The sequence below is a fragment of the Neodothiora populina genome (assembly GCF_041146345.1).
Source record: "Neodothiora populina strain CPC 39397 chromosome Unknown canker_contig_13, whole genome shotgun sequence".
Classification (NCBI taxonomy): domain Eukaryota; kingdom Fungi; phylum Ascomycota; class Dothideomycetes; order Dothideales; family Dothioraceae; genus Neodothiora; species Neodothiora populina.
Window position 1 is genome coordinate 691,848 of NW_027191402.1, and position 20,803 is coordinate 712,650.

Here is a 20,803-nt window from a genome sequence, read left to right on the forward strand (position 1 = left end):
ATGATGCGCGAAAGATGCGCCCATAGCGAAGCAGATGCTGTGAAAGCAGCGCTTAACACTCCTGGATCGTGTACCGCTACCACTGTCTCTACTTTGGCATGGCTACTGGATGTTCAAGATGTCTCTCGAGGTTCGACTAGCAAGCATGCGCCAACCAAGGACAGTACCTTGGGCAATCCAAAGTTGGCAAGCAGGAACACAACGAAGAGCACAGTGAAAAAGACGCCACGAACAGCGCCAAAGACTACAACGAAACAGACGAATAAGGCAGGGACGACCACCAAACAATCGACTATCCAGGACACCACCAACACCCATGCGGTTCCCGTGCTCCAAGATGCTTCTCCTCCGTTATCGCAAAAGGAGAAGCAGAAGCTGGCGACAGAAGTAGTCAACAGCACACTTAAGCTTCTCTCGCAACCCAATGTCAGTCCGCCACCTCAAGATGCGCCTGTAGCTCAGGAGACGAGACCTGTGCGCGTGCGCACGAAAACTGTCACGAGGACCAAGCAGCCGCCCTCAAGTAGTGCCCCATTGACTGAAATTTCAAACCACTCTTCCCCATTGCGAAGTGTCTCCATATCTTCATCTTTGGCGCCCGTTGCAGAATGCTCTCATATCGCCTTCAAGTTTTTGAGGAAGATTACCTCTGGAGAGGCACGCTTGCTCTCAGTATGGAGGGGATCCATCTCATTGATAGGAAAATTGATCACGCACCGGATGCAAAAATTGGCTTTCTCAGAATTTGGCCACTTGAGAGACTGTATGGAGAAACATGATTCCGACGTGACGGATGGTACAGAGGCGCAAGTTGATAAATCAATTCTACTCCTGAACTTGCAAACGCCTTCGAAAGAACTCATGGAGCTCGCTGTGTTGTATCAGGCACAAGCCGTCAAGTTCATCATGACATTTCAAAATATGTCACTTCTCAAAAAGGAACTACAATTGTTGGATCCATCCATCTTATCATCTCCATCCGCTGTCATCCTGGAAGCCTTGGACAAGGGGATGCCGATAGACAAAGCCATAAAGCACTTGGAAACCCTTGAGCGTACTCTGTCGTCTTTCAGTTCAAGTCAGTCCTCTTCGATCAAGCCACAAACAGGATCACCAGAGTCACCGAATGCGCCAGAGGTAGCTTTCCAGCTACTGGTCTTTCGACTCGAGATTCGTAAGCGCTGCATCGATCTTGCGGCACATCAACCTGCTCCCGAAATCGAAATATATAGACCATTAGGAGATGGTCTCAGTACCTACAGGCGTGTTTCAACACAAACATCCTCGGAAACGTATCAATTCGCATATTCCCTGGTCAACCGCCTATGTCCCCTTGAGGGATCTCATCTACCCTGCCCCGATTTAACGGCGTACTCTATATACAGATCCATGAGCTTACTCGCTCAATCTGACGGAAGCTACTCTGATGCCTTTAAATTTGTGGATAGCCTAGACCATGCAGGCGCTACAGGCGTATATCGCCATACCATTAGGATGTGCTGCGCAATGAGATCGTATGCATTGAAACTTGCGTCTATCACCGAAGCTAACGCAGAGCCACTGGAGTCACTCGTATCCATGTTAGATCTCCTGAAACAGATTCGTGGTAAAGGAGTCGAATTTGGCGAAGGTATGGAGTTCTTCGTCGTCGAGTACAGCGCCTTCCGTAAAGCCATCATGCTGCTGTTGAACCAAAGATACAAGGTCATGGCTCGTGATATGGAACTTGAGGAACTCGGGCATCTTTGCGATCTGGTTGTCTTCTGCAACAATACGCATTTACTTCTTCTACGTTACATTCAGTCGGCGGGAAAAAGTAACAAGATTCCCTCCCAGCTTCGACAAATAGCAGAAACGAAATCGATAACACAGTCAATCAACTCATCCCTGATGGCTTGTAAGCTTGGGTTGCAATCGGAAATCCATTTCAGTCAATATCTACAACCGGCGCTGGTCGATACGCGTGCTCTCACCCAAGAACTTGATCCGGCCATCCGCAGCTCACATTACATCCATATCTCCAACACATACTGGACGGTCTATCAACGATTAAACCTTGAAGAACAGCTATGCCCCACATCCATCGAGCTTTTACAAAATTCTGTCGAGATTCTACGGGATCTCGGGATGCAGGAAAGGGAAGCTGCCTTTTTCACAGTGAAACTCGAGAAACTCGCAAATGCCCATTTGACAGGTGGAAGCCCGTCAGACGCTTTTGAAATGCTTCTCGAAGCCATTTTGATACGTCTTGGATCGGAAGCACTACACGCATTAGTGGAGATGGCCCGGACACAGCTCCTTCAAAATGCAGCGAGCGGCGATAGTGACGTGCAATTGCTTCTGCAAGATTTCTCCGTGTATCATCAAGCATCATTCCAGGATAGACGCAAGTTCTGTGTTTATGATGACCATGATCTTCCCACACTTGAGCGAACAGCAATTCTCGAAGTTCAGTTGTATCTACTTGAACAGAAACATCATCCTGATGTACCAAAAGAAATATTCAGCGAGCAGTTGAATCTCCTCATCGGACTCCTCATGGGTCTCCTGACGTACGATGAACACCCGATACGTAGAGCTAACGTGTGCGCATCTATTCTCAGGATAGCGAGGACGCTTGACCTGTCCTTGGATTCTCAGTACATGTCTGAAGCTCGTCGGTACAGCATGGGTGACACCGATTCTAGCGACGATTCCCTGCTCTCCCCTTTCAAAACTTATGTGGAAGCATCATTACAAGTGGCACAGGCCTTCTACGAAGAGCGGCCATCATTGCAAGTGCTGCGCAGTGCCGTCTCTCTATTCAAGTCCCTCTTCAATGAGTCGAGAAAATCATTCACAGGCGAGTATAGCAAAGTTACAGGCCATCTCATCGCACAGCTGGAAGCCATGCACAGCTTCATGGCTCTCGAAGGCTGCGACGAGGACTGTGTTCATATCTTACAGATGCTTGCACAAATACAACAAAACCAAACACCTCGCAACATAGAAGCTGTTGTCTCCACGGCGTCGCAGCTAGCTGCAGCGTTGTTGCGATTGGGCCGCTCGGGAGAGGCACATACGACGATAACTGAAGTTGCAAAAGACTGTGTGAATGATGATATATCGCTGACGGTACAGCTTGAATCACAACTTGTACAAGTAGAAGTCAGCCTTGCGACAGGAGATGCGATTGGAGCTCAGAAAGAGGCCTACAACGCAGACAGGCTTTTACAAGAATTAGCCTGCGCTAAGGGCACATCAAAGTCTGTCCTACAACGATATAGAGCAGCAGCTGCTTTCGTTTTCTCGCTGGTCAACCTAACCAATGGCAACATATCTGCAGCATTTCTCTACGCACGGCAATGCCTTGGGATCACACAAGGGCTGCTACAACGTCTCAGGTCTCACAAAGGCTCAAATAAGAGAATACAGCAGAACGACCTTGTTGACTCAGAAGATCTGAACAGAGCCATGAAAAGCCTCGACATATCCGCCAGTGGAAATACATCAAAGCATGTCACGGAGGGACCCGACCTATGGACGATGATGCCAACGCTTCTTCGAACCACTATACATCTTTCGCTGTTGTACGCTCATACCGGTTTGAGGTTCGAAGCAGAGTACTACGCAGACCAGGCAAGGAAGCTTGCGTCCGTGTTACATCCTGACGCGGCGATGCCTCAAATCCTAACGATGGAAGCGCGACATGCGAGTGCACTCAATGGACCCATGCCTACAGTAGACATGATCAACACAGTCACTTCGGAAACATCGAGAAATGCTCTTGAGGTGGCACGACTACATCTTGTTCTGGGTGACATGTATTCCAAACACCAGGCTTGGGACCGCGCCGTCGCAGCCTACGATACAGTAGAAGCTATGGCTCAGAAAATGCAAGTAAAGGCTTCACCGTCGGGGAGTGCTATTGTCGCGCAGTCCTTGCTTCCTTACGATCCTCCGAAGGCTAAAGAGTCGACGAAGAAGGGCAAGACTGTGCCCAAACGAGCCGGATCTCGTAAAGGACCAGCACTACCCAAAAAGCCGCTCAGTGCTGCATCCGAAAATGGTCCCACAGCAATAAATGAAAGCTCTCCCGTAACCGATTTACGTACTGCAGCAATGGTCCAAAAGGCCGACTTGTTAGTGTCCCAAGGGCAAAGTGCGGAAGCCGAGGAGATACTCAACCTCGCTCGTGAGATGGTTTGTGGAAACCTTGGTAGGGTGATGAGAGATATTGTTACTACCAGGCTTCTGATATTGCAGTCCACGGAAGCTGCGGCATCAGACTTCACATTTAATGTCTTGCCCGAAAGCACTTTATCTTTTCCAGCCCTGACCTCAGCGATACGTCGCAAATCACAAGTCGAAGGGCCACGGTCGTCGCTCCTGTCGCCAATACAGCAGCGCAGCCAGCAGATTCAGGTCGTACGGAAGGGAGGTCAAGCAAGAAGCTCATCTCACAGCTTCACTGCCAGTCTGTTGGAAGCCAAAGATCAAATCGTTGCGCTCCAGTCTCAAGCCGCCGAGCTTCAATCCATGCCTATCTGCTATCAGATTTGTGAATTGGCATTGCAAACCACTGTGCTGCTTTCCGCAATTGACACAGAAGTTTTATTACCTCGATCACATCCAACTCGTGCCGCTTTCTCGATGGAGCTGCCACGCATTGAAGCAGTACGTCGGGACCTCATGATAACAGAGCTCAGCTCGTCAAAAGCTCCGTTCGGCAAGATGTCTTCACCATGTCTGGACGAGAACTTGTCAACACTTTCTGCGGCCAGATTCCAACAAAACTATATTGACATCATCCCGCAGCCTTGGGTCGTAGTTTCGCTTAGTATGAGTCACGACTGCAGTGAGCTTTATATCGTGCGATACCAGGCACGACGTTCACCTTTCATTGTTCGGCTTCCAATGGTGCGACACAAACTCCAAGAAATGGACACAGAAGCCGATGAATTTGACTTCGATGCTGGACGCACGGAAATGAAGGAGATCATCCGCCTCTCGGACTTCAGCTGTCACAACCCAGTAGATACGTCAGTGAAGGGAGCTAAAACTGCTTGGTGGGAACAGCGAGCTGCACTCGATCGGCGTATGCAAGAGCTGCTGGTCAACATAGAAAACATATGGTTTGGTGGATTCAAGGGCATCTTGTCCCAACACCGACGTGACCCAGACCTATTAGCGCGCTTTCGCAAGTCCTTTGAGAACATTCTAGATCGACACTTGCCATCTAGACAGGGGCCGAAGGCACACTCTAAAAGACTCACCCTCGATTCGAATGTACTTCAGCTTTTCATTGGTCTCGGCGACGACCAAGAAGGTGAAGTCGATCTCGACGAACACTTGCTCGATCTTTTGTATTTTGTGATTGACGTCCTGCAATTCAATGGGGAGAGAAACGCTTATGATGAAGTCGACTTTGACAGCATGGCCACAGAGACGCTTGACGCCTTGAGAGCGTACTATGAGGCTGCTGGACACCAGATTCGTCCAGAAGACAGTCATCTCATCCTTGTTCTTGACAAAAGGCTTCATGCGTTTCCCTGGGAGAGTATGCCATGTCTCGAAGGGACCAGCGTCAGTCGTGTAGGCAGCATTCTCACACTTCAAGAACGCATACTCGCCAGCCGACGGAAGTTCAACGACGATGGCGCTGTATACACCATCAGCAAGGACGCCGGTACATACATCCTAAACCCTGGCTCAGATCTAGCCAGTACACAAGCCAGACTCGAGCCAAGCCTAAAGTCATTGCAAGTCTTTGAAGACTCGAAATGGACACCTATAGTCGGCCAAGCTCCTTCGGAAGACGATTTCCGCAACGCTCTGTCAAAGTCCGATATGCTGCTATACTTTGGACACGGAAGTGGCAACCAGTACATCCGCAATCGCACTATCAAGAAACTCGACAAATGCTCCGAGGTCGTGTGGCTCATGGGATGCTCGAGCGGCACTGTTGCAGATAATGGAGACTATGAGCCCACGAGTGTGCCTCTGGCGTATCTCGCCGCGGGTCGCACCCCATCTTCTCACAACGTGAAAGTCGACAAAGCCACGAAAGAAGTACAAGAAACAGCAACAAAGTCCAAACACAAGGTTTCGTCCGAAGAAGATGAGACAACGCCAGACAACGCCAGCGACACCGACAGCGAACAAAGCGGGAGAAAAGGCCTCTGCATGGCCGTCCTAGCCACTCTTTGGGACGTCACAGACAAAGACATCGACCAGTTCTCGATCCGCGTCGGAGAAGAATGGGGACTATGGTCTTCTTCTTCTTCTTCTTCTTCTTCTTCTTCTTCTTCTTCTTCTTCTTCTTCTACCGTCGCGAGCACAGATGAGTCTCAAATACCCAAAACCCCAGCGAAGAGAGGACGCGCTGCTGCTGCTGCTGCTGCTGCATCCAAAACACCAAAGAAGACACCGGGTGGCAACAGGGCGAGAAGTCAGTCTAGACAGAGATCGGTTGTGGGAAGCAAGAAGAAGAAGAGTTTGGTTCAGGCTGTGGCGCAGAGTAGAGATGCTTGTTTCCTCAAGTACCTTAATGGCGCTGCGACGGTTGTTTATGGCGTTCCTGTTTATTTGGCTTAGATCAAATTAGTTTGTCGAAGGGGATGTGGGCGCTTACAGTCTACGGACTTTTCTAGCAGGTGTATAGATTGGCGCTCAACTGATAGTTGGTTTAAGCATCTGTCAGTATCAGGAGAAGGATTCAAACATACACACACAGACGGTCCAAGGCTTCACTTTATTCTGATGTACATATTTCAAGACAAGAACAATAAAGATACCATCCACTTTCACAATTCGCTTCTTCATCTGATGTTGAACTGTTACTCGTGCCTCGCAGATCTTTGTATCAGATAATTCTTTGCGTTTATATCTCATCTATAAGAACAGAAGGTGACCTTCTCACTCCTCAAGGATTCTCAGCTCCACGCCCATGCTCATCCCTCATGAAAACACCACCTTTCGCAATCTCGCCCTCAGCCTCAGAAGCAGTGACCTCGTCCTCCATCATCTGAAACCCCTTGATCGCCTCTCCATACTTCTCAAACACGCCCTTTCTATACCCGTCCGCAACCTTCTTGACAAACGCATCCTCATTCCACCTTGCCCCGATCAGTTCTTCAAACGTCTCGCTCGCGTCTCGTCGCTCACAGCCCCACACGGCTTTATAGGCCGAGCCCAGCGCGCAGGCGTTGCCGCCGATGTCGAGACGATAGATGCCTTCGATGCCGCCAAGGACGTCGCCGCAGATGCGCGCGATGGCGGGGTTGGCGCTGCCGCCGCCGACGAGATAGACGCGGCGGGGTTGGGGCGGGAGGCCGCTGGTGGATTTGGCGGTTCCGTCTGTTTTGTGGGGCGCGACGAGTTTGGCGGAGCGCAGGCGCAGAGACAGCATTTGGGATTCGACGATGCCGCGGGCGTCGGAGGGGGAGAAGGCCGAGGAGATGGGCGTTAGGGAGTTGGTCGTGGGGCTGTATTCGTATCGCCATTGGCCGGCGCGCAGGTTAGGCACGATCTCGGGGCGGGGGAAGTAGAGTCCTATTCGCATTGGGGAGTTGTCGGAGGTTTGGGCTAGTGGTGGGGTGGATAGCGCGAGTTCGTTGAATCTGTCCCATGATGCGTCTGATTTCGAGGCGTTGACGCTGTCGCGGATGTGTTCGCGGGCGAGTCCGCCGTTCTTGTAACATAGCATGAACATGTAGAGGCCGGCTGTTGTTGGGTGGTTCATAAAGTGATAGAGGGGGTCGGGGAGATAGTGCGGCGTGCTCATGAGGAAGGTTGTTGATGTGCCCAGAGATACCATGGCGTCTGAAGCACGGAGAGGAAGAGCTAGGAGCGTGCTTGGGTTGTCGCCAGTGAAAGGAACAATGTTGCAGTCGGATGGGAATTCGTAGCGTCCAACAAAGTATGAGCTGATGGTGCCGAAGGGCGCACCTCCATCCTCAAAGACGTGACCCAGCTTCGCCTTCAAGTCTTGTACGCCCTCGCTGCCTGCTGCTAGCTGTAGCAGACCCTCGTGCCATTTGCCTGCCTCGACATCCCAGAGGTTCATTCCAGTCACATCACTGATATCTATCGGGGCGAATTTGCCCAGGAAAACCGAGGCGAGGAAGGACGAGACAAGAGAGATGCGAGATGTATTCACCCACTCTTCAGGATACTTCTTGTGCCATCGCATGATCTGAGGCCCGCTGAATCGCTACAATGGCAAGTAGTGATTAGTGAAAGTATACCACCGCAAGAAGGCTTGGGCGATGAGAACTCACGTGGTGGGCCTTGCTACCAGTAACGTCGGCCAGAGTCTCCTTGTCACCCAGTTCAGCATCAAATGCATCGCATTGCTTCTGCGTAGATGCATCCTGCCAGTTGGGACTATGAGGATGACTCAAGGCACGCTTCTTACCACCTGCATCTGCTGGCTCAAGTTGCTCGACCAACGTCTTCTCAGGCTTCATTTCCTTCAATAACGCCTCGGCATGTTTGCTCCAGAAGACAGTGCCATGCTGCATACCGGCTCCAGACATACCCTTGACGCGAGAGAAGTCGCAACCTCCGCCTTTCAGGCGCTGGAGGACCAGGTCAATGGCTTCGAGCCACATTGCAACCGGCGCAAAGATCTCGCCTTCGCTGGGATTGGTGAGAACACCCTTTTCAATCCCATATTTACCCAGATCTGCGTCGAAATCGACCTTGTTCTCGTGCACGAGTTTAAGCTGTGAGTCGACGACAATGCCTGGAGTATGAAGAGTCAACCTCTGGCCGAACCATTGTATAGAAGCTTTCAATCGCACCTTTCAGTTGTTGGGTCGAAAGGTCAAAGCCCTGTTGTGGTTATCTGTCAGCTGTGGTGTTCATACAAAATATCACTGAGCAGGCAAACGCTGCGCGCCAGGAAGTTCTCACCATGTACAGAGGACCCGTAGATGCCATTCTTACAGATTCTGGACAAAAACCCCTACAACTAGCAGGATCCAAAATGACATGCGTAAAATGAAGGATTGTTGACAGACACTGTTTGTCGAAAGGAAAGAATGTCACAGTATTATTTGAGCCAGATCCGGATAAATTGGCTAAATGCAAGACCCTCTTTGCCCGCTATCACGCACAGATATCTCTCTCCTGACCAGAGGCTAAGTTCTTGCTCTTCGTTCCGTAAGTACGAGTCTAGAAAGGTCTCGGATTCAGCCTGGTATCTTTCGAGTCTTAAGATGTACGTGGTAGGACGAGTAGCACCCTTCCTGGCAGCGATTGAGGTTTGGCCATTGGGGTGAATTGAAAATACTACGTCATTTTGAGTAATGTGTGTAAACCCCGAAAACTCCGAAGTCTTTGGGTTGCAGGTAATTACCTGGATAAGGTGGGCAGAAAGGTTCGTATGGCTCCCCCGTCTAGTAGACATGCACGATGTATCCAACATGCCCACCACTATCTTGGGTTTCGATCGGCATAAAGCTCGGACTCATTGACATGTGGCTATCGAAAGGCAAGCAGAAGGTTGCGAAAAGCATCGAGTTGGCGACAAAGCACCCACTCGCCATTAAGGTATCTAACCATGTTGCATGCTATTGGTAATCGAGGTTGTCTCGCGGTCATCACTCTCCAGCTCTTGTATGAACTTCTCCCACGTCTCGATGGTGTTCTCAAAGAAGGAGCAGTTCGCATTAGCAAGTCCTCCGAGGGTATCCCTGAATTCAATGGCTTTGATGCGCTCAAAGTCTGCGACTTCGTTGACCACTTCGTCATCAAAAGCCTCGCTGGTCTTCTTGGCACCCTCGACTTCGTCCTGGAGACGGCGAATCTGAAGCTCAAGCTTGCGCACACGCTCACGACGGGCGGTCTCGTGATCTACACCTCGCACGTCTTCGATCTTAGAACGTATGAAGCCGGATGCGCCCATGGCAGGACCCGAGGCAAGCGTGTCGCGCTCATTGACGGCCTTGGTAAGGTAATCAGTAAGACCCTCAAAGTCTAGCTGTTTCTGTTCGCGCGTCTTCAGGAGCAACTTCAACGAGGTAATGTAGGCTTCCATGTCACGCAAACTACCTAGATAATCTTGGTCGGTATGATCGCGCAATTGCTTCCAGCTCTGCGAAGATGTTTCTATACTGCTTGCAAAGGCAGTAAGCTCGTTCTGCACTCCCGGCTCGAGTTGGGCAAGTTTCTGGAACTGCGTTGCAAGTTCGGAGTAATCGAGTTCCAGGTCTGACTCACGGCGAACGAGACGGGTAAGTGATTTGGAGACGGTAGCGAGATCATCGTCGAGCTTATCCGCACGTTCGCGGACGTCCAAGAAGCGTCGATCCGGTTTGTGTGGCTTGGCGAAGGCATTGAGGAAAGAGTCGGTCCATGTCTCGAGAACGGAAGTTGCTGCAGGCTCAGCAGCGCTCATGGCACGGCTCGGTCTAGATCGCATGGTCGCATTCCAGTCGGTGCTTTCCAAGAACAAGGTCAAGAGAGTGGCTCGTCGCAGTACAGGGTGCAAGGTGAGTCGTTTTAAAAAGCGTTGTAGCGAGTAAGCACGTCGTGCGGTGAAGTCTGGGCCAAAGCGATCGCCGCGCACATATTCCATCTTGTGCTTGTCCGGCAAAGGGGGCACGGCACATTGTGGGTATTCGCGGGTCAAGGTCTTTTGAAGGAAGACGAAATCGGTGAAGCGACGACGTGTTGACGAGTCGGAGCGTTGAAAGGACTTGAAGTCAGTCTGTACACGGCATCAGCATGGGAAGAATCACTCAGACTTGTACCAGTCGATGGCGGAGAAGACTTACGTGGGTAGTGACGAGATATGAAATGTATTGGTTCTGAGTGCCCTCGTTCTCCTTCTGCGGTTTTGTCACAGTGCACTCCAGCTTGCCGTGAGCTCCAGGACCGGCGAGATCCTGCGCGTCTGCATTTTCGCCGGCTTGCTGCCACTCCTGAGGTTGTGAGGGAGACTGAGGTTGGGTGTATTCGTCACTGTTCGCGCCTTCATCCATGGTTACGGTCGTCGTTCGATGGACGGTGTAGCAGGCGTGCTTGCTCCACTCCTTGTTGCTTCAAATGAATCGACTCCCGGGCCGCGTCCCTGCTTCTCTTTCCTTTTGGCGACCTGAAGTCGATGATGGTCACGGACACTGTGGTTGCGCGATTGGCGGGGATTGCGTACACGATCGACGTGCGGAAGCGGAGGAGACAGGCCGTGGGCGAGCTTGTGCACGAGGTGTTGTTGCACTGATTGCGGAGCTCCTTGTGATGACGGCGCTGGAGGAATATGGAAGACAGCGCCAACGTTTGCGGTGTTGTGGAATAGATGTACGGTGATGGCAGCGTCTAGAGCGGCGGAGCTTCGCTGGCTGGCGTAGTAGAGTAGTAGAATAGTATCGCTGTCTTTGCCACCACTATCGTCTACTGTATCATCTATCATCGTACCTGAAGCCTGAAGCCCCCGTCCGAGCGCGGCCATCACCGGAGTTGAGATGTCGGGGAAATACCGACGTCATCGCCCTCTCGTTGATACCTCATTCACTTAGGCTGAGGTCTATCTTGAGCCTTACTATTTACACTATCCTGTCTCGCTATACTATAGTATCATAGACTGTAGGGAAGAGCTTGTTCCAGCTCAAGCTGTGTATGTCGGCCATGGACTCGAATGGTTACCTCCTTGCTGTGACTTCGTAGAAATAGTTGCCATCACCATGTGAAGCCTAGGCTCTCCAAGCTCTCGTCTCAGTTGCGATTGGCAAATGTGCCAGATCCATGTTGTTTATCGCCTCATCAATCTGCTGGACATCCCTGACGAGCACCTGTTTCTCCAGCTCCAAAAGCAGATCCATCTCTGCCTTCGCACCAGAGATGACTTTGTTCAAGATCCGCAGAGCTCTGACCAATACAGATTCTGAGACGGTGGTCTCCATCGTGTCGGGCATCAACCTGAACGTGTCCAGCTCCCGTTCAAGCAGTCTTAATCTTTGTTGAACCCAAGTATGCGACTCATGCCATCTATGTGGTAGTCCATCAACAAAGCTCTGCTCATCTCCTGTCTTGCGGCTCTGAAGAGCCCTGTCTGCACTCTCCATCCTCACATTGAATTCGCGAACCAAGTCGGAGTACCGTCCTGTTGGCCCACATAGGCTGTCAATCTCATGCGCAAACGAGCCGAGACGCCGTGCGCAGTCGGCAGCAACCGCATTCGCCTCTTTATCATCATGGTGCAAGACCTTTGCCCAGGTCTTTAATGCTTTGACGTTGAGCTGCTTGTCATACGCATGCTCTAGCCGTCGGCTCTGCTCCTTTTCGTGTTCGAGTGCCTCGAACTCTGCCTGTAACACACTTCGACCGCTACCTTCGTATGTTTCTCGATTGGCCGTTGCTTCTTGATGCAGCAGCGATAAGTAAAGAAGCTCATATTGTGCTTTGCTTCGTTCAAAGTTTGTACTCGATAATGCCTGTGTTTCCTCGGAGCTAGGGAGAGGCCTTGACGATGGCAGAGGCGGCTTAGGCGTCGCTTTGGCAGGACTGTAGTGCTGTTGGAGAGTGTTGAAAGCGGGACGATGTATGCTGGGCATACTTTGCGATGGGTTCGTTTCAATACTGGTGATTGGCTTGTTCGTACTTGCACTCATATTCCCTCTCGGGGCAAGCGCCGCGCTTCCCGCATCCTTTTTCGTGACCGAACTCTTTGCTCGTCTGTGTGCACTTATCGTTGTACCTGATCGCGCCAAATTGGGAACTGTACCTTGCGAGCTGGACGAAACACTGACACTCTGGGCCCTTGCGACACGGCTTTGAGGCAGTTCTTCAGGTGCCTTTCTCGCTTCGGTAGCCCTAGAAGAAGTAGGCCTGGTCAAATTGCCAGAGACACTATTGGGTGTGGCAGATGAAATTGGGCGCAACCTGCTTACCCTACTGCCCGCACTCGTGGGTTTAGGAAGTGGAGGCGGGCCGAGTGGCTTGCCAATCTGAGACTTGACATCTGGTATAGTCCTTGTTGATGGTAATGGCCTCCTGAATGACTGCGATCGTCCTATCGAACTTGCAGGGGGTTCTTTGTTGTCCGGCTGTGAAGGTATCCTTGATCGGGGCGTGGGTATTCCTGATGACTGCGGAACCCTGATCGATCTGACACGCTCCGGAGTTCTTATAGCAGTGGATCCATCGACAGGTTTTTGCGATGCATTTATATCGACCATGTTGACCATTAGTATGGTCAGGGGTCCTGAGAAATGAACTGATCACAGTAAACATAAACAAACTCTGCGTTATCGAAATGTTTATGTCGTCCCTGAAACTCCAACGAGCACAACACCAACGGCTCAGAGTACTTTTATCTAGCTACATATGTACATGAACAAATCAAGTCATCCAATGTTGGAGGTTCTGTACGGTACTGCATTATACCAGATATCAACATCACGTGATCGTTCCCTGGCGTCGGTGATCGAATGGCATGTGATCATTGACCGGCGACCCCAAACCACAACACCTTGACCTAATTGTACCTTGCCTTCCAAGTCAAGCTTGAGCTTGTGCATATTCATCCCAGAGCTAAGCTTACATCGTATATAAGCTGGCATCTAGGCATCAAAGTAGACTTGAATCTTTCACAACTGACTTGACAAACTTCTGTGTATCTCCCGTCAAATACAGGTGACTTTGAGGTCTTTCCTGTGAAATCGTTAGTAAAATCAACCGAAGTCATTCATCGTGTCGACTTCAAATTCCCTAGATCAGCTTTCGCCCAGAGCAATGGCAGATATTCCCCAGCACGAAAGCCAAGAAGGCTCGTTCCACGAATCACTACAAGAGCTCCGAACGCAGCTCGACAGAATGAACCAGCGGACGACCGCATTCCTGCTGCCTAGAGTACATGACCCAGAGCAACATGAACTGCATGACCATGCTCTCGCTCTTCCGAGCGGCCCAGCCTTCTGGCAGCTCTATCGTGCCCTGCGCAGCGATATTCGTGGTCTGGACGCTAGGATTGAACATATTGAAGATCGCCTCGAGGAATTTAGTGATAGACTTGAAGCCGTGGAACCCCCAAAGCGAACACCCCCTGAATCACTTGTGAACGACAAACATGATGAAGCCTCCGACAGTAACAAACCTTGTACCGATCCAACCACCCCTTGCCCATATGGACAACCTACAACGGATGGTACAAGACAACTTCCCATTGCAGATGTCTCTGACGTTTTGATATTCGACGACACTTGCAACGACGACTCATCCCAGAGCAGCACATCTGACGTCTACGCTTTCCTCGCCCGGCTCAAACAAACTTCAACCAACAAATCTCTCGTGCATCCTGAGCGGTTCCTCCGTGGTGTCGCACTACAACTGTTCAAATCAGGATGGCAAGCCTCGGGCAAAAACGCCTACACGCAAGCCTCGGGCGAGCTCGACATTCGTGCATTTGAGAAAGTGCTGCTTCCAGCAGTCGGACCAGCCGCCGACGACATCCTGAACAAAGAAACCTACACGCTCGACGACTTGCGCAGCGGGCGCGATATGGTGAAAGACTACGCGCTCAAGAAACTCGATGTGGGCCGCTACCTGCCCATCGACGACGAGTGGAAGAAGCTCGAGACCATCTTCAGATCGATCCGCATGGGCATCCGTGTGCCGTACGCTCACCAGTCGTGGCCGAAACACAGCGGCTCTGACAACGAGACGGTCGCTGAGTTCCTTGCGCGTTTGCGTCAGGTCCAGGTCTCGCTGGCTCGACAGCATAGGGTTCATCGGAGTGAACATGAGAGGCCTGCGCCTTGTCCTTCCGGTAGTCGGTATGCTCCATCGACGTCCTCGTCGGCGTCATCGTCGGCGCAAGCCTCGCAGCGTGCGGATCGTCGTGGTGGTAGAGCTCGTGTTCTGAATCGTGATAATGCCACGTTTTATGTCATGGGTAAGGATGGTCTTTTGGAGACGATATAACAATGCGTATCCGAAGGGAGGTGATCCTGGCTTTCAGTTTTAGGGATTCTGACTCGGTTGGGACATGGCCTCCTCTGCCTTTTTCTCTGTTATGTTTGGTCATTTACCTCAAGAAAGGGATGGGTTTGGTTCATGCTTACTTGACGACGACAACGATAATGTAGGGTTTGGCGTTCTTTCTGTCATTGATAATCTCGGGTTTTGCGTAAGCAGAGGCACATGGTACCATCAGATTGAGATATAAAATAAACCAGTCACTGCGTAAAGCAAGGAAGCCGAATTCAAAGGTATGGAAATGATATTGTTAATTTTCATTCTATTTCCGTCTTGATCCGATCCTGTTAGCGCTAGAGGTATATACATCAAAATTCATGAGCAACCAGCCGGGCGAGCAAAAGAAGAAAAGCAAAGGACTGCCTTTATGAAGACGCCGCGCCTGCAGGGCACGCACTCCTGTTGACAGGTTCACAAAGGGGCCCATCAAGTAGCTCCTCAAAGACTGCCACGGCGCGGCACACTGACACCCTCGAGAGCGGCATTGTCAGTAAACCAGCTGACCTTGTCTCCGGCGCCCTCATTCACGAGTCCACAGGGCAAAGCGCGGCCCTCCTCGGTCTCGAAGATCTTCTTGAAGATGTCCTTCTTGCCAGCACCGGTCGCGACAAAGGCGATCTTGGCGCCATGCAGGACGACGGGCAGACTCAGAGTGATGCGCTTCGATGGGGGCTTCGGCGAGTCGGAGATGCTGAGACACCAGGCGGCCGTCTCCCTCAGCAGAGGGTGCTCCGGGAAGAGCGAGCACGTGTGACCGTCGGGGCCGCAGCCGAGCAGCAGCAGGTCAAAGCCAGGCAGCTTGACCGAGTCGCGCGCTGCGAAGACGGCGACGAGCTGCTTCTCGTACTGGTCGGCCATTTCTTGTGCGTCGTCGAGGTACTTTTCGTCAATGGGGAAGACCTTGGGCTCGCCTAGCTCTTCGGTGTTGATCTTGTCGAGCAGCTCCTCCTTGAGAAGCTTGTAGTTGCTGTCCTCGTGGGTCAGAGGGACGCAGCGCTCGTCGGCGAAGAAGATCTCCCATTTGCCAAAGTCGACCTTGTCGGCGGCACTGCCGTCACCTTTGGGTAGGAGGGCCTGGGCGAGAGTCTTGGGTAGAGAACCACCGGAGACTGCGACTCGGAAGGTCGAGTGACGCTCTATGGCGGCGTTTTGCTGAGCGAGCACGTACTGACGCAGGGTCGGAGCGAGCTCGGACACGGAAGGGAAACTGTAAACATTTGGGGGTTTGCCCATTGTGGTGGTCGTGGGGCGGTGGTGACGCGGATAAGGTGGGATCGAGTGTTTGCGTAAGAGCTATGTGTGGAATATTTCTCGATGATTGTTCCTCTTTTTGTCTGTGATCTTGGGACGAGATGGGTTGATTGCTTGAGCTGTGAGAGTCAAGTGTGAATTGAGGATTGGTGGGGGGAAAGAAAAGAGAGGGAGATGTGCAGCTGCAGACGATCTTGCAGCAACAGGAAAGGCAGAACTTCGTTATCGCGTTCCTGCCTTCTGTGCAAGAGCAACCCACGGATGACGTTTCACACACCGAAATCTGATACCTGTACCGCATTCTCGTCCGATCGCGCTCATCACGAAACTCAAAGTCTGGTCTTGGCATGACATGGGTGCTTTACCTATACCTTTTTGACCTTCTTAGTGGACGGGTAGAGCTACCTAGGTACCTAAGGTACAGTACCTTACCTCAGCACTGGACGGCGGGCAGTAGTACTGTAGGTAAGGTAGTGGCTGCAGCACAAGTACGATATCAAGCACCTCGTTTGATCCCAAAATAGCTTCACGTCAAGCTGGTGCCGTGTCTTACTACCTACCGTATGCAATGAGCATCTGTGATCCATGAGGAAGCCGAGGAGGGATCGCAAAGTATGAAGTCTGCAGAGTCGCTCGCCTTACTTTATTGCATGTCTGTACATTCAGTAGTCGCGACGGCGCGGTTGATCGGGAACGGCTGGAACTCCGCTTTCATCATGCGTTTCTGCGTCTGCTTCACATTGGCGAGTCACATCGGTGTGTTGGGTGGATTTTGGATTCTACGTTAATTTAGTCAGTGACCCACACTATCATTCTTCCACACCGCGCTCGAGAATGCCACTGGTCGCACACGTACTTATTGTACACACGTACAGTATTACTGTACAGTATGTGCTTGCCACGTTCGACTGAATCGGCATCTTCTCGCCGTATTTTGTACACAATTGGATACACAGCAAGTATCGTATCCGAGCTGTGTCCAGTGTCTTGACTTGACCGATAAACACAATGACAGCGACAGTCCTCGATAGACCCACCTTTGGAAAGCTTTCTTAGGGCTTCTCTACAGTACGGACTTAGACTATGCTATGCTGGCATGTGGACTTGTCCTAAAATGTTTCCATACCGGTGTCCGCCTTCCTCAGGCTTCTTTAAGTTCTATCATGGAAGCTGGCTATACCAGCGCGAGAGATAGGACCCAGAATGACAAAGGGCCGGTGATTGAACCTAGATCTCATAGAAACACACGGAAGGCCATGCACAAATGTCGCACAGCACGTGCGATTGCATGCATGGCCTGATCTACGGGTGTTATGAACTCTGAGTAGAAAGCTTGTCGACCTCACAAAATAGAAGCAGACAGTCACACACCAGACCGTCGTCGCTACTTGTAATTCATGTACGCCGCATGCAGCACCTTTGGCCGTGGGGCCGTGCAGCTTTGATCTCTATCCACGATACTTTCAAAACTGCCGATCTCGCTGTAGTGCTTTCCTACACTTAGTCTGGGAGAGAAAAGCGTGAAGCATCTCCTACAGACAGAGTACGAAGCGTTGCTCCATGACTGAGGTACATCGACTGGTCGAGCACACGGTATCCGTAGAAACAGAAGGTATAGTAACCAGGTGATCATTGCTCGCCCCGATTGCTGGGCCTCGATCATAGCATACACTGTCATAGAAGTATGCCAACCCAGACTGAGCATCATCAACAAGTGTGGACAGGGTCACATCCGTGAACATCTGGCTATGAACCACATGTCTGTGCACAATAGTCGAGGCTTCGGAGGAACAAAAAGAAGCTCGAGCAAACTCCGGGACCCGCATTTCCCCAGGTCTTTCTTCTACAAAAAAGTATTCTCCAGAGGAAAAGGGAAATTTCATTTATTTATTTCCATTGACATCTTCTTCGTAATCTACTAATTTTTGTTTCTGTCATCTGCCTCAACATATAGAAGAAGAATATATTCTCAACCGACTAGATTATCATCCAGGATCAAGAGAGGCAAAAAGAGTGTAGTGTCGCAGGGGATCAATCGCGACAGGAAACAAGAGCAGAGAAAAGAGAAATGGCCGACGATGGCATGCTCCTGAATTTCGCCGTGCCGGACGAGCCATGGCAGTCCGCCCGCCCGACTTTAAAGGGCGGCAGATGGAAGGATAGACTAACGGCGAGGAAAGCCATGCAATACGGCCGCGGACGAGAGGCCACGAGCAACAAAGCAGCAACAACAGACGGAAGCAAAGCCGACAATACGCAGGCGACGAAAAACGCAAACTACGCTCCTCTGGGTGTCAGGAAAGCAGCCGGCGATCACGATGCCACAGCAGCAGCAGCGACGGCAAAACCGCGCGCTTTCGATTACGGAGACGCAGCGGGACAGTATGCTGCTCGCCCGGTCAAGCGACAGAGAGTCGATGATCCTCATTTTCGCCCCTCGAATACGCCCAGAAACGGAATGAGGAATGGTCCCATGCCTCATCATCTCGGCGGAGAACAAGTGAGAGTGGGTCCGAAACAGGTCATCTCGTCGCTGTTCACCTATAACCCCGAGTCGACCTATGTGGCTCCCGAAGAGCCAGAGGAAGCTGCAGACGAGGCACCGGTCGAGCCATCCAATGCGCCGCTCAGTCCGGAACTGCAGAACTTCACATCGCTGGGGCTCTCGCCGAGCGTAGGCCAGCATCTGCTCAACAAGATGCAAATCAAGGCTCCGACCTCGATTCAGAAGAAGGCGGTCGAGCAGCTGGTCAAAGAAGATTCCGACGCTTTCATACAGGCCCAGACGGGTTCTGGTAAAACTCTTGCATATCTCCTGCCTATTGTCCAGAGACTCATCAACATCTCCGACACGTCCAAGAAGATCAACGGGTCCGGCCTCAGCAGAGACGCCGGTCTCTTCGCCATCATCCTTGCTCCCACCCGCGAACTCAGCAAGCAGATCTCGACCGTTCTGGAAGGCCTGTTGGGCTGCGCGCATTGGTTGGTCACGGGCACAGTGATAGGAGGAGAGAAGAAAAAGTCGGAAAAGGCACGTTTGAGGAAAGGCTTGAACATTCTGGTCGCTACACCCGGTCGTCTAGCAGATCACTTGGAACACACGGAAGCAATGGACGTGAGCAACGTGCGCTGGCTGGTACTTGACGAGGGAGATCGCCTCATGGAACTTGGATTCGAGCAGGACATCCAGAAAATCGTGTCCATCTTGAATCTGCGCATGCGCAAAGTCCAGACGACCGAGATCCCTGGGCTGCCAGAAAGGAGAACTGCAGTGCTCTGTTCGGCCACCATCAAGAACGACGTCAACCGACTCGGCAGCATCACCCTCAAGGATGCGGTATCTATTTCTGCGGAGCCGTCAGAGCAGGATGAAAACGGAGAGCAAGCCGAGGCCGCCTTCTCTGCACCCGCACAGCTGAAGCAGTCTTACGCCGTTGTGCCCGCCAAACTTCGTCTGGTCACGTTGGTTGGTATACTGAAGCGGGCATTTGCAAGGAAAGGGTCCGTCATGAAGACTATTGTGTTCATTTCTTGTGCAGACTCGGTCGATTTTCACTTCGAGGCTCTCGCTCGTAAGGAGGACCAGACCCCCGAAGAGAAAGCCGAAGAAAAGAAGATCGAGGAAGAGGCCGACGAGGAGAAGAAAGAAAAGGCACTGCGAGACAAGATGAACCCAGTCCCCAGCAAGAGTAGAAGCATCAAGCAGGGTGGCACCATCGAAGACACATGCACCGAGGCTGCTTCCTCCAGTATTTCCGGCAAGGACAACCCCGTCACCGTCTTCCGTCTTCACGGCTCTCTCCCACAAGCCGTCAGAACTAACACGCTGAAACAATTCTCCAACTGCAAGGGTGCAGCTGTACTGGTGTGTACCGACGTTGCTTCGCGTGGTCTGGATCTCCCAAACGTCGACTTCGTCATCGAGTATGATCCCGCATTCAGCAAGGATGACCATCTCCATCGCATTGGACGTACTGCGCGTGCAGGACGCGAAGGCAGATCTCTTATCTTTCTGCAACCCGGCAACGAGGAAGGATACGTCGAGATCCTCAAAGAAGGCCGCAGCGATGGCGGTCGCGGCTTGACAAGGCACGAGGCCGACGAGCTTCTAAAGAAGGGCTTCATGCCGTCGACTGGCAAAGTGTTGAGTAGACGCGATTGGGAGGACAAGGCGACAGACTGGCAACTTGATGTTGAGCGATGGGCGATAGAGAACCCCAAGCATCTCGAGCAAGCACGCCGTGCCTACCAGAGCCACATAAGAGCATACGCCACTCACGTCGCTGCCGAGCGCGAGATTTTCAACATTAAGACCTTACATCTTGGTCATTTGGCCAAGGCATTCGCACTGAGAGACAAGCCTGGCAGTATCAAGGTCCCCGGACAGCGTCCTGGCAAGAACGAGGCAGACAAGAACAAGGGTGAGCGCAAGGCCAAGGCCAGAATCGCAGGAGGAGCGGGAGGCTTCAGCAAGGACGATCTCCCAGAGATGACCACGGAGCGGGAAGCCAGGAAAAAGATGCGTGTCAAGATGAGGGAGATGGGCGGCGCGTCCGAGTTCAATTTGGGATAGAAGCGGGCTTAGCCAATA

The 20,803-nt window shown here is 51.7% G+C and overlaps 6 protein-coding genes across 10 annotated transcripts; 2 read left to right on the forward strand and 4 right to left on the reverse strand.

The window, feature by feature from the left end:
- Nucleotides 1-3: 3 nt before the first annotated feature.
- AAFC00_001834 (uncharacterized protein) lies at nt 4-6,576 on the forward strand (the record flags this gene model as incomplete). Of its 3 annotated transcripts, none has more annotated exons than XM_069347953.1 (1): nt 4-6,576. In XM_069347953.1, one exon carries the CDS (start codon nt 4-6, stop codon nt 6,574-6,576), a length of 6,573 nt encoding a protein of 2,190 aa, XP_069204589.1. The 3 variants fall into 3 exon arrangements, with proteins under 3 accessions (XP_069204589.1, XP_069204590.1, XP_069204591.1); XM_069341078.1 differs by having other exon boundaries at nt 1,495-6,576; XM_069347713.1 differs by having other exon boundaries at nt 1,507-6,576.
- A 328-nt stretch (nt 6,577-6,904) lies between these two features.
- AAFC00_001835 (uncharacterized protein) lies at nt 6,905-8,925 on the reverse strand (the record flags this gene model as incomplete). Its single annotated transcript, XM_069341079.1, has 4 exons — nt 6,905-8,194; nt 8,262-8,728; nt 8,787-8,817; nt 8,899-8,925. The coding sequence occupies 4 exons, from the start codon at nt 8,923-8,925 to the stop codon at nt 6,905-6,907; spliced, it is 1,815 nt and encodes a 604-aa protein (XP_069204592.1).
- Nucleotides 8,926-9,541: 616 nt separating this feature from the next.
- Nucleotides 9,542-10,970, reverse strand: AAFC00_001836 (uncharacterized protein; the record flags this gene model as incomplete). The annotated part of the gene is made up of 2 exons (XM_069341081.1): nt 9,542-10,696; nt 10,764-10,970. 2 exons carry the CDS (start codon nt 10,968-10,970, stop codon nt 9,542-9,544), a joined length of 1,362 nt encoding a protein of 453 aa, XP_069204593.1.
- A 708-nt stretch (nt 10,971-11,678) lies between these two features.
- On the reverse strand, nt 11,679-13,163 carry AAFC00_001837 (uncharacterized protein; the record flags this gene model as incomplete). 3 transcript variants are annotated; one of them, XM_069341083.1, is made up of 1 exon in its annotated part: nt 11,679-13,163. In XM_069341083.1, the coding sequence occupies one exon, from the start codon at nt 13,161-13,163 to the stop codon at nt 11,679-11,681; it is 1,485 nt and encodes a 494-aa protein (XP_069204596.1). The 3 variants fall into 3 exon arrangements, with proteins under 3 accessions (XP_069204596.1, XP_069204595.1, XP_069204594.1); XM_069341082.1 differs by having other exon boundaries at nt 11,679-12,539; XM_069347954.1 differs by having other exon boundaries at nt 11,679-11,888.
- A 2,236-nt stretch (nt 13,164-15,399) lies between these two features.
- On the reverse strand, nt 15,400-16,194 carry AAFC00_001838 (uncharacterized protein; the record flags this gene model as incomplete). Its single annotated transcript, XM_069341084.1, has 1 exon — nt 15,400-16,194. One exon carries the CDS (start codon nt 16,192-16,194, stop codon nt 15,400-15,402), a length of 795 nt encoding a protein of 264 aa, XP_069204597.1.
- A 2,086-nt stretch (nt 16,195-18,280) lies between these two features.
- AAFC00_001839 (uncharacterized protein) lies at nt 18,281-20,785 on the forward strand (the record flags this gene model as incomplete). Its single annotated transcript, XM_069341085.1, has 1 exon — nt 18,281-20,785. One exon carries the CDS (start codon nt 18,281-18,283, stop codon nt 20,783-20,785), a length of 2,505 nt encoding a protein of 834 aa, XP_069204598.1.
- Between the last annotated feature and the right edge of the window lie 18 nt (nt 20,786-20,803).